Below are 12,939 nucleotides of genomic sequence, written 5' to 3'. Positions count from 1 at the left end.
TGAAAACATGCAGCATGTGAAACTACCCTAGCCGTTAATAGCTGCAGTTGGGAAACAGAAGTGCCCTGAAATGTTGTGTTAACAGTATCTATGTTGGTCTGCGGGAATGTTGTTGATTTGTGTCAAAACTACCTGATATTTTATTTCTGCTGAATCATTTACCACTATCATTACCCTGTTTCTTTAAGTGGATAGTGGTCATTTTTTCTTTCTTCCCAGTGTACATACTGTCACAGGAAGGTCAGTTTGGAAGCTGTGAAAGCAGTATTCTGGCCTCAGCTCTGTGATAGGTTGACTTGGTAGCCTGGGGCCTTGCTTCACAGGGCCTACTCTTCTCATCTGGAAAATGATGGGTGGAGCTAGATTCCAGGTCAATGATCGTCAGTTACTCTTTCCCTGACAAGCTGCGTGCTTCCATGCCCTCCCTCCACTGACTGGCTCTCATCCCCAGTAAATCTCAAGAGGGGATCATAGCTCAATCTTGGCAGGGGAAATAAGGGGAGTATGTAACTTCCCAAGATTGAAACACTGCAGAGACTGAGCTTGTTTCACCTTCATCCCAGCTTCCAAATGCTAAGTTGGTAAAGTAATTTGCCCTCTGTCTAATGCTCTCCCAAGCCTCCTACCCCCACCAAGGCAATCCTAGGGATGTTCACATCTTTGTGGTGACAGTAATTTGTGGCTAATAATTCCTGAGCTTGCACAATTACAGTATGCTAATTTTTGCATGGCAGGAATTTGATAGTGCAATATACACAGCCCTTTTTCTCTTTCTTTGAAGTATTAGTCTCAGCCGAACTTCATTATTTGCCCTTATCCATAATTTCTAGGGCCCAGTTGCTTTAGATTATTAAGATACCAGATAAAGTAATCCATTTAAAAAATAAATGTGACATTTTACAGTGTGGATGAAATGCTACCACGTTTGGTGTTTGCTGAGAACTACTTTACTTTGCATAAAAAAGTCCTTTATTACATGGTCGGTGACACTTAGGCTTTCGTTTGTTTTTGAACAGCATGATGTAGAAATAAATAAAATTATATCCACAACTGCATCAAAGACAGAAACACCAATAGTGTCTAAGTCTCTGAGTTCTTCTTTGGATGACACCGAAGTTAAGAAGGTTATGGAAGAATGTAAGAGGCTGCAAGGTGAAGTTCAGAGGCTACGGGAGGAGAACAAGCAGTTCAAGGTAATAGTTTATTTTCTGGTAATCTACAGAGAACAAGGGCATTTTCACTAGCTTCTTGGGTGGGGAAGTTGATGAGCCAGTGAATATATAGATTTCTTTTTGTTTTTGGTATTTTGGCTATTTTTTTCTCCCCAGGGAGAAATTTCCATGGCTTTCATCAGAGTCTCAAAAGGGTCTTGGATCTGCCTAAATTAAGAACCACTGTCCCTTGATCAGAAATTTCTCAACTGTTTAAGCTCTTGTTACCTTAAAAAAAACAGCAACAACAAAAAAACTTGGCTGGGTGCGGTGGCTCACACCTGTAATCCCAGCACTTTGGGAGGCCAAGGCGGGCCGATCACAAGGTCAAGTATTCAAGAACAGCCTGGCCAACACAGTGAAACCCCGTCTCTAATAAAAAATACAAAAAATTAGTTGGGTGTGGTGGCAGGCGCCTGTAATCCCAGCCACTTGGGAGTCTGAGGCAGGAGAATCGCTTGAACCCAGGAGGCGGAGGTTGCAGTGAGCTGAGATCGTGCCACTGCCCTCCAGCCTGGGTGACAAAGCTAGACTTTGTCTCAAAAACAAAATAAAACCCCAAACAACTCAAGGTCTCCATTATTGTAAATTGAAAATAAGTGTTGAGACCAAAATAGCAGTTTTTATTTTGAATATGCATTTTTAAACCACTTGGGTGTGAATCTTTTTTTCAGAGAGTGAATACTGACCTATACTCTGTTTTAATGCAGGTATAGTTCTGATTTTGGAAGACTCTAAATAGGTCTGGGCAGTTGTGGCTCATCAAACTACTGATGTGGTGATGAGCTTGGAGGTGGGGTGCCTCGCAGTGGATAGGAGGTGGAGATTATGGAAGGAAAACCTAAACCTCTAGCTCGTGGACGAGGCAGTTGCCATTGGCAATGGAAGGTTGTACTGAGTGATGAAGTGGGGGGGCAGGGGGTGCTTCTTTTGGCTTGTGGTGGTGTGGAAGTTGCTCCCATCCAATATGAAACAGCTCTGAATCTGTGCTGGTCACAGCATCTCTTAGGCCTCTGTTTGCTAAACACCTCTAAGGCCCCTTCCAGCTTTAAAAGTATGAGTTTTCTTCTCTTTTACTCTGACAGTGAGGTAGATGTAGGAGAACTGACAGCATTTGGGAAATGGCATCATCTTCTTCCTTTGCAGTGATCTTGATTTGCCTCAGTCAGTAACTTCTTTAGTGTGTAGTAAATTGTGAAGCTGACACTACTTTTTGGCTAAAAATTTAAGCTACGCCTGAAGCTTCTCCTCGAGTGTATTTCTCTTCTGAAACAGAGTTCTGTGCTGTTCAAAGTGGTAAATAGGTAGAAATAGCTTCTATATAACCCAATAAAATAAATGGTGTAGTTTGCTGTTCTTTTTTTTAAGCCAGTCGGACACCACCAGTTGTTTATCACTGTGCAGTGATACTGGCTATGCCCCATGAGCAGAATATCCTTAAAATATGATCAGACCAATCTCAACATTAGAAGATTCTTTATCCTGCCAAACGCTGCCTTCTTGTTTTGTGTTGGTTTATTCTGTCATCTGGCCAACAAATTTACTGAGGGTCTAATACGTGCCTGGCACTGTGGATTCAAACACGAACAGTCCCTGCCCTTGAGGAGTTCTCTGTTGATGAGATAGCAGGGAGAGACATAGACAGAAATGATTACAAGCCAATGTGATAAATGTCCCACAGAGATAGCAACAAATTGCAAGGAGAGTCAGCTCCATGGGACTCATCTGCCTGTGGTCCCCAGGACCTACTAGGTACTCGGGTGGATGGGAGTGAATGTAAGGATACGAAGAAAAGAAAGTACAGCTGGTGTGTGGGGTTTAAGGATGAGAAGATGAGGTAATTAGCAAGAGATCTATCAGCAAAGATGAGTCTGGGCCAGAATAGAATGGCTTGATGTATGTCCCTCTTCAGGGATGTGGGCTTGGCTTTGAGAGCATGGAAATAGCATCCTAGATCTACATAGTAACTTGCAGATTCTTAGGAAAGTGCAAGGCAGTTGTGGCAGTGGAGGTGAAGGAAGAAAAAATTTTTCATTTCTTACATATCCATGTAGTTTGGGGACAAGGGGAGGGTGGGGAATATGGTCAAGTATCTTTATATGTATGAAAAAGAATGTTGCTTCTTCAATGAGAAATCTGTGTATTAAGTAGAAAATATTTGAGATGAGTGTACGAAGGCCAGTCACATTTTAATATTCCAAATATCATTTGATCCAGCGGTCTGGATGTAACTCATCAAGTACCAGCTATGTACAGAGCTCTGCATTTGAAAGCTTCCAGATAACCCACTTTTAGATTTTTTTTTTTATGGAGTCTCACTCTGTCACCCCAGGCTAATTTTTGTAATTTTAGTAGAGACGAGGTTTTACCATGTTGACCAAGGTGGTCTTGAACTCCTGAGCTCAGGTGATCCACCCGCCTCAGCCTCCCAAAGTACAAGGATTACAGGCATGAGTCACCGTGCCCAGTTGACTTTGTAGATTCTTATTATTTATATATTCATGTCTTGGGAAATGCCTGTGATTTTAAAAATCGATGATTTGATCAAGAAAGGCTATTCATTAGAGGCAGGAAGGACAGAGAGGTTGGGGTTGAAGAGAAGCATCTGGAAGACATGGCTATAAAGGGGCCGAGGGTGCAAAGGGCCCAGTTGACCCTTTTAAGAGCTTTTTTCTGTAAATCATGGGAAACCAAGGAGCACTCTGTTTAGATTTCTGTTATAACTAGCAGCATCAAGGGGAATGTGTGAAAGAAAAGAGGGGACTGTTTTCCCAGTGGCTTCAGGGTAGCCCTTTCCCCTCTGTAGCCTACAGTTTCTCCATTTGCAAAATGAGGTTGGACCATATCATGTCATCCAACACTGGGCATAAACAGCCCATCCCGTTAAGCTGTACAGTTGACTCCCCTTTCTGGTGCCTTGGCTTGTCTTTGAAATGTGCGTTTGCTCCCATAGGAAGAAGATGGACTGCGGATGAGGAAGACAGTGCAGAGCAACAGCCCCATTTCAGCATTAGCCCCAACTGGGAAGGAAGAAGGCCTTAGCACCCGGCTCTTGGCTCTGGTGGTTTTGTTCTTTATCGTTGGTGTAATTATTGGGAAGATTGCCTTGTAGAGGTAGCATGCACAGGATGGTAAATTGGATTGATGGATCCACCATATCATGGGATTTAAATTTATCATAACCATGTGTAAAAAGAAATTAATGTATGATGACATCTCACAGGTCTTGCCTTTAAATTACCCCTCCCTGCACACACATACACAGATACACACACACAAATATAATGTAACAATCTTTTAGAAAGTTAAAAATGTATAGTAACTGATTGGGGGGGGGGGAAGAATGATCTTTATTAATGACAAGGGAAACCATGAGTAATGCCACAATGGCATATTGTAAATGTCATTTTAAACATCGGTAGGCCTTGGTACATGATGCTGGATTACCTCTCTTAAAACGACACCCTTCCTCGCCTGTTGGTGCTGGCCCTTGGGGAGCTGGAGCCCAGCATGGTGGGGAGTGCAGTCAGCTCCACACAGTAGTTCCCATGTGGCCCACTCCCGGCCCAGGCTACTTTCCGTGTCTTCGGTTCTGTCCAAGCCGTCAGCTCCTTGGGACTGATGAACAGAGTCAGAAGCCTAAAGGAATTGCACTGTGGCAGCATCAGACATACTCATCGTAAGTGAGAGGCGTGTGTTGACTGACTGACGCAGCGCTTTGGAAATAAATGGCAGTGCTTTGTTCACTTAAAGGGACCAAGCTAAATTTGTATTGGTTCATGTAGTGAAGTCCAACTGTTATTCAGAGATGTTTAATGCATATTTAACTTATTTAATGTATTTCATCTCATGTTTTCTTATTGTCACAAGAGTACAGTTAATGCTGCGTGCTGCCGAACTCTGTTGGGTGAACTGGTATTGCTGCTGGAGGGTTGTGGGCTCCTCTGTCTCTGGAGAGTCTGGTCATGTGGAGGTGGGGTTTATTGGAATGTTGGAGAAGAGCTGCCAGGAAGTGTTTTTTTGGGTCAGTAAATAACAACTGTCATAGGGAGGGAAATTCTCAGTAGTGACAGTCAACTCTAGGTTACCTTTTTTAATGAAGAGTAGTCAGTCTTCTAGATTGTTCTTACACCACCTCTCAACCATTACTCACACTTCCAGCGCCCAGGCCCAAGTATGAGCCTGACCTCCCCTTGGGGACCTAGCTTGGAGTCAGGACGAATGGATCGGGCTGCAGAGGGTTAGAAGCGAGGGCACCAGCAGTTGGTGGTGGGGAGCAGGGGAAGAGAGAAACTCTTCAGCTAATCCCTGTAGTACTAGTTGAGAGTTTGACTGTGAATTAATTTTATGCCATAAAAGACCAATCCAGGTCTGTTTGACTATGTAGCATCTTGAAAAGAAAAATTATAATAAAGCCCCCAAATTAAGAATTCTTTTGTCATTTTGTCACATTTGCTCTATGGGAGGAGTTATTTTATCATTTTTATTATTTTGCCATTGGAAGGTTAACTTTAAAATGAGCCCTATCACTGAGAAATATGTGTTTCATGATTTAACTGTGTGTGTGTGTGTGTGTGTGTGTATTTTTTTTTTTTGGTTGTCTTCAGCTGACAGTATGAAAAATGAAACTGCTGAAAAAGCTGAGCACCTGGTCACCCTTGGCCTTCCATTGCTTTGGCCTTCAATAAAAAGCAGCCTCCCTTCTAGGTCAGGGAACCATGCCATTGAGACTAGTAACAGGCGTTCTGGGCACAGTCCCACTGTGCACAGGTTTGAGAGGACAAGTTCATCAGAAGGAAGGCAGTCCTTAGAAGTCACATACGTCGAGCCACATTGCTCCTAAGCCTGGCTCTGTCAAGCTGGGTCAGGGGACTTGAAACTGGAGAAGTGGAAGTCAGTGGTTGGTCTGAGTAAGTAACTTCCTGTCTTCATGAAAAAAGTTGACTTTGAATCCCAGGTACTAACAGAAATGGTGAGCAGATTTAGTTGTTACCCAGGGTCCCATGGATTGTGTTGAGTGTGCAGACAGGCCACCCCAATAGGAATTCGTCTCTAGGATTTTTCCCATGTGGCCCCCAGTACTTATAAAAGGGAGTGAAAAGACCGAGCTGTAAGGCATGTGCCTTCTGCCACCTGATTTTCCGTGAGGGGACTAAAATTTACTAATTGTAGCTGCTGCAGCCAGTTAAGTCCTGTAGCTTCCAGGCCCTCATGTCCTTGATAGGAGAGTGCTTAGATGGTCCCCAACAGTGCCTAGGGGTACAGTACAGTCCCATTACACTAGAGCAGGGCTCTATTTATTTTTAAAGGATATGGCCCTGTGTTTTGATAAAACTTAATTCACAAAAACAGCCAGGTCATGGGATTTGGCCTGTGACAGTTCTTAAAAAGAATATCTGAGAAACCACTCTGTTTTAGACCTTTGAACATGATTTAGAGTTTTGTGTACATCTAGGAGGTGGTGTTCAGCTTCTCAGAGGATGTGGACATTTTGGTTGCAGCTAAAAATCAGCCTCTGAAGTCTCTCTCCCTTCTAGAGGTTAGGACTTGGTGAACATGTTTGTGGGCCTTTTGACTGAGTGGCAGAAGGAAACGCCTCAGGAAGAAAAGCAGGTGAGTGACGGAAAGGTTGATTATTTTCTCAGTCATCCTGGCAGCCAAAAATGTGCCAGGAAAAGAAAGAATGTGGAGCAGGCGTGGCTCCTGGAGAACCTGGAGATGCATGCACATTTAGGGTGTCTTCCCTAGAATTACATAATGAAAAAAGAATAAGGCAAAGAGGAGGTGAATATGGGGCCTGTCACAATGGCCTGCCCTGCGCCAAGAGATTAAGAGTCAGATAATCAGGATGAAACTGGCATGGAAAGAGCGAGACTGGGGAGGGTGCCGCTGGGCAGTGTGCATGGGGGAGCTGCTGCCAGGCTGCCCTGCAGTCTGCTCCTGTGGTTACTGGCTCCACGGCACCTCAGAGAGGGCGGCCCTGGCTTCAGAAACACCAGCCGTAGTGCGCAAAATGCAGAAGAGATGGAAGCGGTGACAGAATCCTGAAAGTTTTTATTGATTGAAGTTTTAAATTGATAATTTAAGCTTCCTTGGCACGATACAAAATACCTCTTAAAGACAGCAGGCTGTTTTATTTGTAGGTGTGAGGAACTGGCTTTAACTTTGTTCTCCTCCTAGTTTGCATATTTTCCTTCTCTAGTCTTCTAAACTGCTGGCACCAGCAGTAATACATACTGATAAAATCAAAATTGATTTTTACCAGTGGCCAGTTTATGGCTAGAGAGACGGCTTATACCTCCATAACACAGAAGGGGGAAAAATGAAGAACCTCCAGTGATCCGTGAAAACCTAAACGCTTTCAAACAAATCCCAGGAACAGAATTGCTATCGAAAGATATCAGTGCCCGGTTTGCAGGCTCTGTTGAGTCAGATAGAACTGAATGTAGTGAGCGCTCAGAGCTAAAGAGCCTTTCAGATGAATTTGAAAACAGGCTCTGTGTGTGCATGCATGTGTGCATGTGTGGCATATGTGCCATATGTCAGTAGCTTGACAGTTTTCAATCATGCCTATATTTTTTGCATACACAAATTTTTGTATTTGCAAACTCAGAATCCATGCCAAAATACAATGTCATTTGTCATTTTCAGCTCCTTCTCTAAAGGAATGGCCCATTTCTCATTGTAGTTTGAGAAATACATATATCAAGAGATAGGGGTCTTGGGCTTCCCAGTGTCACTTTGAACACCTGAATAACATTTAACTCCTGAGACCTTCTCGGTGTAGAGGCCACTGCTTCCCCCTGCTGGAGATGGCATTTCACTGAAGGGCCTCTCGTGGCTTCCCCTGCCCCCGGCTGTCTGGCCTGAAGAAGGAGAAAGAACCAAACTGAACTATGAAAAGTTACTACTCTGAGGAGACCTCTCTTAATTACACTTGGGGCCATGTTTGCTGTTGTTGAGAAGGAGTATTCTCAAAGATGAGCTAGAATGGAATTGTATTTAGAAAGGCCCCTGCAAAGTATATAGATGGATGACTCTAGTTCATGACATACAAATCGCATAAGGCCAACGACCACTCTTCTGGAACACCAAGAGCAGCTCTGAGATCATGCTTGCCCTACATGAATTGAGTTTCTGTGGCCTAATTGGATTTGGAGAATGCCTTCCCTGGCCCCTTTTTCCCCAGACAGATCTGCTCTGATAGGAACCTTTTCAAGAAAGTTACTGTTGTTTCAGTGCCACTCCTTACCTGTATAGAACATTTCCAATATATTCGCTCATTGAACTTAATCCTTGCAACTGTGACTGGGGGGTAGATGGCTCTGTTTGCATACGAAGAAATAAAGGCTCCAGGAGGTTAAATTGGGCAACTTTTTAGAACTAAATCAGTCTCTGTAAGGCCTGCATTGCTAAGATACCATTTCAGCTCTGAAAATCTGCTTCAGGGAACTGAGTGGATGAAGCCTTCCTGTCTCAGCTACTCTGCCTGTCTGTACATCTTTTATGTGTCTGCCTCCATACCTTATTCAGTTATTTTCACACTAAGTAGAATTAAGATTGTAGTTCAGATGCTTTTTCTTTTTCTGTTGGAAACTGAACACACTCCAGACAGTGAAAAACAGTGCATATTCCATTTTCTCATTGCCTGAAGATCTCTGCCCGATGCTCCTGGGGAATGACTGGGGTCTTTAGAAAGAATATTACCAGTCTGTCTCAGCAAGGAGATGATGGGAACACTTTATATGGAGGCTTTACGTGACTTGTAAATTAAATGTGAATGAGGGCAGTTGATTAAAATTGGTATTAGAGAAGTGCCCTGCCGAGGTCTGAAAACAGCTGAGCTGCTGATGTCTCGGGCCTTTCCCTGAATTAGCACTGCGTTTCTCCAGGAAATCAGTGAAGGGGGCAAGTAATAGAAGCCCCTGATAAGGAGCATCAGCCGAGAGGCAAGCTTGGGAGGCTGTGGGAATGGGTCTGCCGCCAGCTTCACAGACCTCTTCCTCCAGCCTCTGAATCCGGTTAGCCACAGCCTAGAACATTAGCTGAGCTGCACGAGCTCACCCACCACTGTGCCCGGGGGGCCCTGACCTCCCTCCATGCCATGTTTTTAGCTGTATCTACGACACTTAACAATAGGGGATTCTTTTTATTTTCGTTACAGAAGTATTTTGAAAAATTTAAAAGACACGAACTCACATAAACAGTTATGGATGAGAGTTAAAAGGGAAACCGGTGGAGGTGGATGAGAGGTTGTCTTCATGAATATAATTACTTGAGATTTTTTTTCTTAATGGAATTAATTTATTAGAAAATGTCTGCGTTAAATCCGTAGAAAAGGAAGAAAAGTGTAGCAACAAAAATGTAGCTGTTATCTAACTTGCCATAAATATTTGCAGTTCTGATACCTTGGAATGTTGCCACGATATGGATTGCTTTGATTAAAAGATGTCAGTTGAATAAAACAGTACTGTGGGAGAATCGCTTTCTGCTGCTAGATAAATGCTGATGTTTATTTTTGAACCAGGAAACATTGATCCTGTAACAATGCCCGATTACAATTGCTTTATTACACCCCAGGGCTGATGGAGATGTAATCACTTGGCTAATGGATGTGGGTGCAGGACGGATGCGCGGATGCTCGCTTGCTGGCCCGCTTTTCTGCTTGCATTCTGATGAGCCGCAGGAGTGCGCCTGGCCTTCTGCAGGTGGAGCTGCTGTCAGAGCTTTGTTTCACTGATACCCAAAGCCATGTCTGACTGAAATAAAACAGGTTCCCTTTTTGTTTTTCCTTTGGAAAATGCCAACTAAGGGAGACTAATCAGATATCTTAACACAATTTCATCTAGGCTTAGTGCTAACAAGATTGCGGGGCTTTTTAGGGTTTAAGAAGATGAGAAATTAGTGTGCACGTTTCACACGTTGACTTGCTGGTTTTTCCATGTCATACAAAAAAGTCCTGGCTGTTTCTCTGAACTGGCTGCCTGCATTCCCATCTTTCTTTTGTTTTTAAGAAATAGACTGAATTCAGCTGTTAATCCTCTAATACAGCATCCATGTTAAAATGTTTTTCCATTGCATCTTTTATGTGAATTCAAAGGTCAGAATTTATTGTCTGTGATATTGAGACCATGTGTACAAGAACTACTTTTTGCTTTTCATCATTCACTCCTTAGCAAACGTTTCATAAGTACCTTCTGTCTGTTTGCTACTATATGAGGTGCTGAGAAGTTAGTGGGAGTGACTTTTTATATTTTTCATTCGTATGTAGCCTAGGTAAGGTGATTCAAGATTATACACTGAGAGAAAAATGCAAAATATATTTGGTTCTCATTTCTGTTGCTGTCATTTCCTTTTTAAAGACTATTTATCAACTGCTGCCATTTGGAACTTCCTATAAGAAACTAAAAATGATCTATTTCAGTGTTCCTTTTGCCTTTCCTCTCCTTTCTGAATAAATGGTTTCAGTAACCCGTGCTGTTCTCTCCCTATTCTACGTCTTTCTCCCTATGTTGAAAAAAGATTCCTACAGTTTCTGATGTGTGTGTTTATTGTCTTCGATGTATGTTAACATTTTAGGAACTGAGTATCTTAAGAGATGTCTTAGAATGCTTTAGTTTTCATAATTTTTCCTTTATGTATTTTTCATTGTATTTGCTGTTTTGACATGGAAGTAATTTAAAAAGTTGGTGTAGGAAAGGACTCTTTACTATTGCACATTTTGGTTATCTGATATGTAATAAATTCATGGCTTGGCAGCTGACATGATGTTTCCCAGAGAGAAGGAGATGTATTTCTGCAGGGTCCAGACCAAAAGAGCCATTTACAGCATGTTCTCCCATGTTCCATATCAGCCTGATGAAACCTGCCCTGCCAAGGCATAAACTTTTGTACTAGCCGTCTCCATATTATGTTCAATAAATTCTGTGCTCTGAATATATTTAAAGGATGCTTCAGTGTAAAATTATTTTGGATGGATGGTTTAATTCCATTGAGATAGGCTTTGGAGTGTGGACTAGAGCCCGTTGCTAAACTCTCGCTGCTTTGTAGGAACATGAAATTGGTTTAAATTAAAATCAGAGATATTTTGCACCAGAAAACAGATCTAAGAGATCACTGAGGTCATTTTACTGATGAGGAAACTTTTGCCCAGAGAGCTTAAGCACAGGGACCAGCTTGCATGCTAGTGTTTTCCTGTTGGGGGAAGTGTGTGTCATCATTGATTTACAAAAGTACCCCCCTGTGTAAATTGCTTCCAGCTTCGAAAGATGGGTGGATTCTGTCTTTTAAGTAGTGGTTGACAGTTCTCCATCTTACAGTGTTACCTTGTTAAAACATTAATGAAAACAATTTTAACTTCTTTTGGAAAAGTAAGGTGGGCAAATGGTAAGACTTCATACAAGACTAAAGGGTACGCAGTATACAAAATCAGGTTTCCTCCATTCCCAAACCTTTCTTTCTCCAGAGATATCCTGAACTTTCCATGTGTTGACTCTTTCCAGAGATGATCTATGCACATATATGTCTGTGTATATACAGCCTTGTGTTTTCCTTTTGTTTAGAGATGGTCTCACTCTGTTACCCAGGCTGGAGTGCAGTGGTGTGATCACAGCTCACTGCAGCTTCCACCTCCCAGCCTCAAGCAATCCTCCCACCCCAGCCTCCTGAGTATCTGGGACCATAGGCATGCACAAGCATGCCTGGCTATCTTTTTTATTTTTTTTGGTAGATATGAGGTCTCTCTGTGTTGCCCAGGCTGGTCTCAAACTCCTGGGCTCAAGCCATCCTCCTGTCTCAGCCTTCTAGAGTGCTGGGATTACAGGCATGAGCCACCGTACCCAACCAACTGTGTGTTTTCTAATACACACGCAACAGCACACACTAACTGCTCTGTTGTGCATGTTCCTTTTTTGACTTTGAAATTTATCTTGGAGATCATTTCATGCTAGCCCACATCATTCTTTATGGCTCTATAATTTTCCTCTGTATGGATGTGCCCTTAATTTACTTAACCAGCCCTCTATGGAGGTACGTTTAAGCAGTTTCTAGTCTCGCTGCTAAAGACAACGCTACAACAAATACTCCTACAAATGAGCAAGAATATCACAGAATCAATTCCTAGAGGAGTAATGGTTGGCTCAAAGGGTGCCTGCTTTTAAATTGTGTTAGATGGCTTCCACATTGCCATCCAAAGAGGATGTACAAATTCCTAGTCCTCACAGGGTCTGCTGCTTTACGCTTTGCCAGCACCTTATGCCATCTAACTTTCTGATCTTTGCTCACCTGTAAAATGCACGTGGTGTCTTACTTTGAGTTTGTGGTTCTTTGCATGAGGTTGAGCAGTTGTTTGTGTATGTAAAGGCCATTTGAAAACACACATGAAGACTCAGTCGACCCAGAGTGAAGTAAGGTCAAAGGGAGCAAAGGTTTATCACACAAAGGGCTGACGGCAGAGTGGCAGAAATGAAGAGGCTGAGGGCACACAGTCATGAACGTGGAAATTGGAATCTACCTTGTTTTACTAACAGGAAAAGGACTTGCAGCAAAGTGTATCGAAGTGGATTGGGCAGAGGGAAATAACCCTTCATGGCAACTGCTAGAGCTCAGATTCTTGACCTGTACTAGCCACCTCACTTGCTCTCGTCTGGCTGCATTCATGTCATTCTTGCATCCCTGGGGTCCTTTTAACCATGGCCTTCACATGCAGGGGAGGCAAATGTCAGCATCC

The 12,939-nt window shown here is 42.8% G+C and overlaps 1 protein-coding gene across 4 annotated transcripts in view; it reads left to right on the top strand.

The window, feature by feature from the left end:
* Positions 1-11,157, top strand: part of VAPB (VAMP associated protein B and C) — a 65,204-nt gene extending 54,047 nt beyond the window's left edge. The window contains exons 5-7 of one of the 4 annotated variants that reach the window (XR_004033117.1): positions 1,017-1,193; positions 4,165-6,824; positions 9,792-11,157. Coding sequence is in view for 2 of the 4 variants with exons in the window: in XM_003277492.2 (XP_003277540.1) it covers positions 1,017-1,193; positions 4,165-4,323 (336 nt within the window). In the remaining 2 variants the exon portion in view is untranslated. Of the gene's footprint in view, positions 1-1,016; positions 1,194-4,164 lie in introns of all 4 variants that reach the window. The other 3 variants (XR_004033116.1, XM_003277492.2, XM_003277494.2) reach the window with 3 other exon arrangements.
* Positions 11,158-12,939: the final 1,782 nt, after the last annotated feature.

Source organism: Nomascus leucogenys, chromosome 13, assembly GCF_006542625.1.
Source record: "Nomascus leucogenys isolate Asia chromosome 13, Asia_NLE_v1, whole genome shotgun sequence".
In the NCBI taxonomy this organism is placed as follows: Eukaryota; Metazoa; Chordata; class Mammalia; order Primates; family Hylobatidae; genus Nomascus; species Nomascus leucogenys.
Note: the sequence above shows the minus strand (reverse complement) of the source record. Positions and strands in the feature narration are given on the sequence as shown.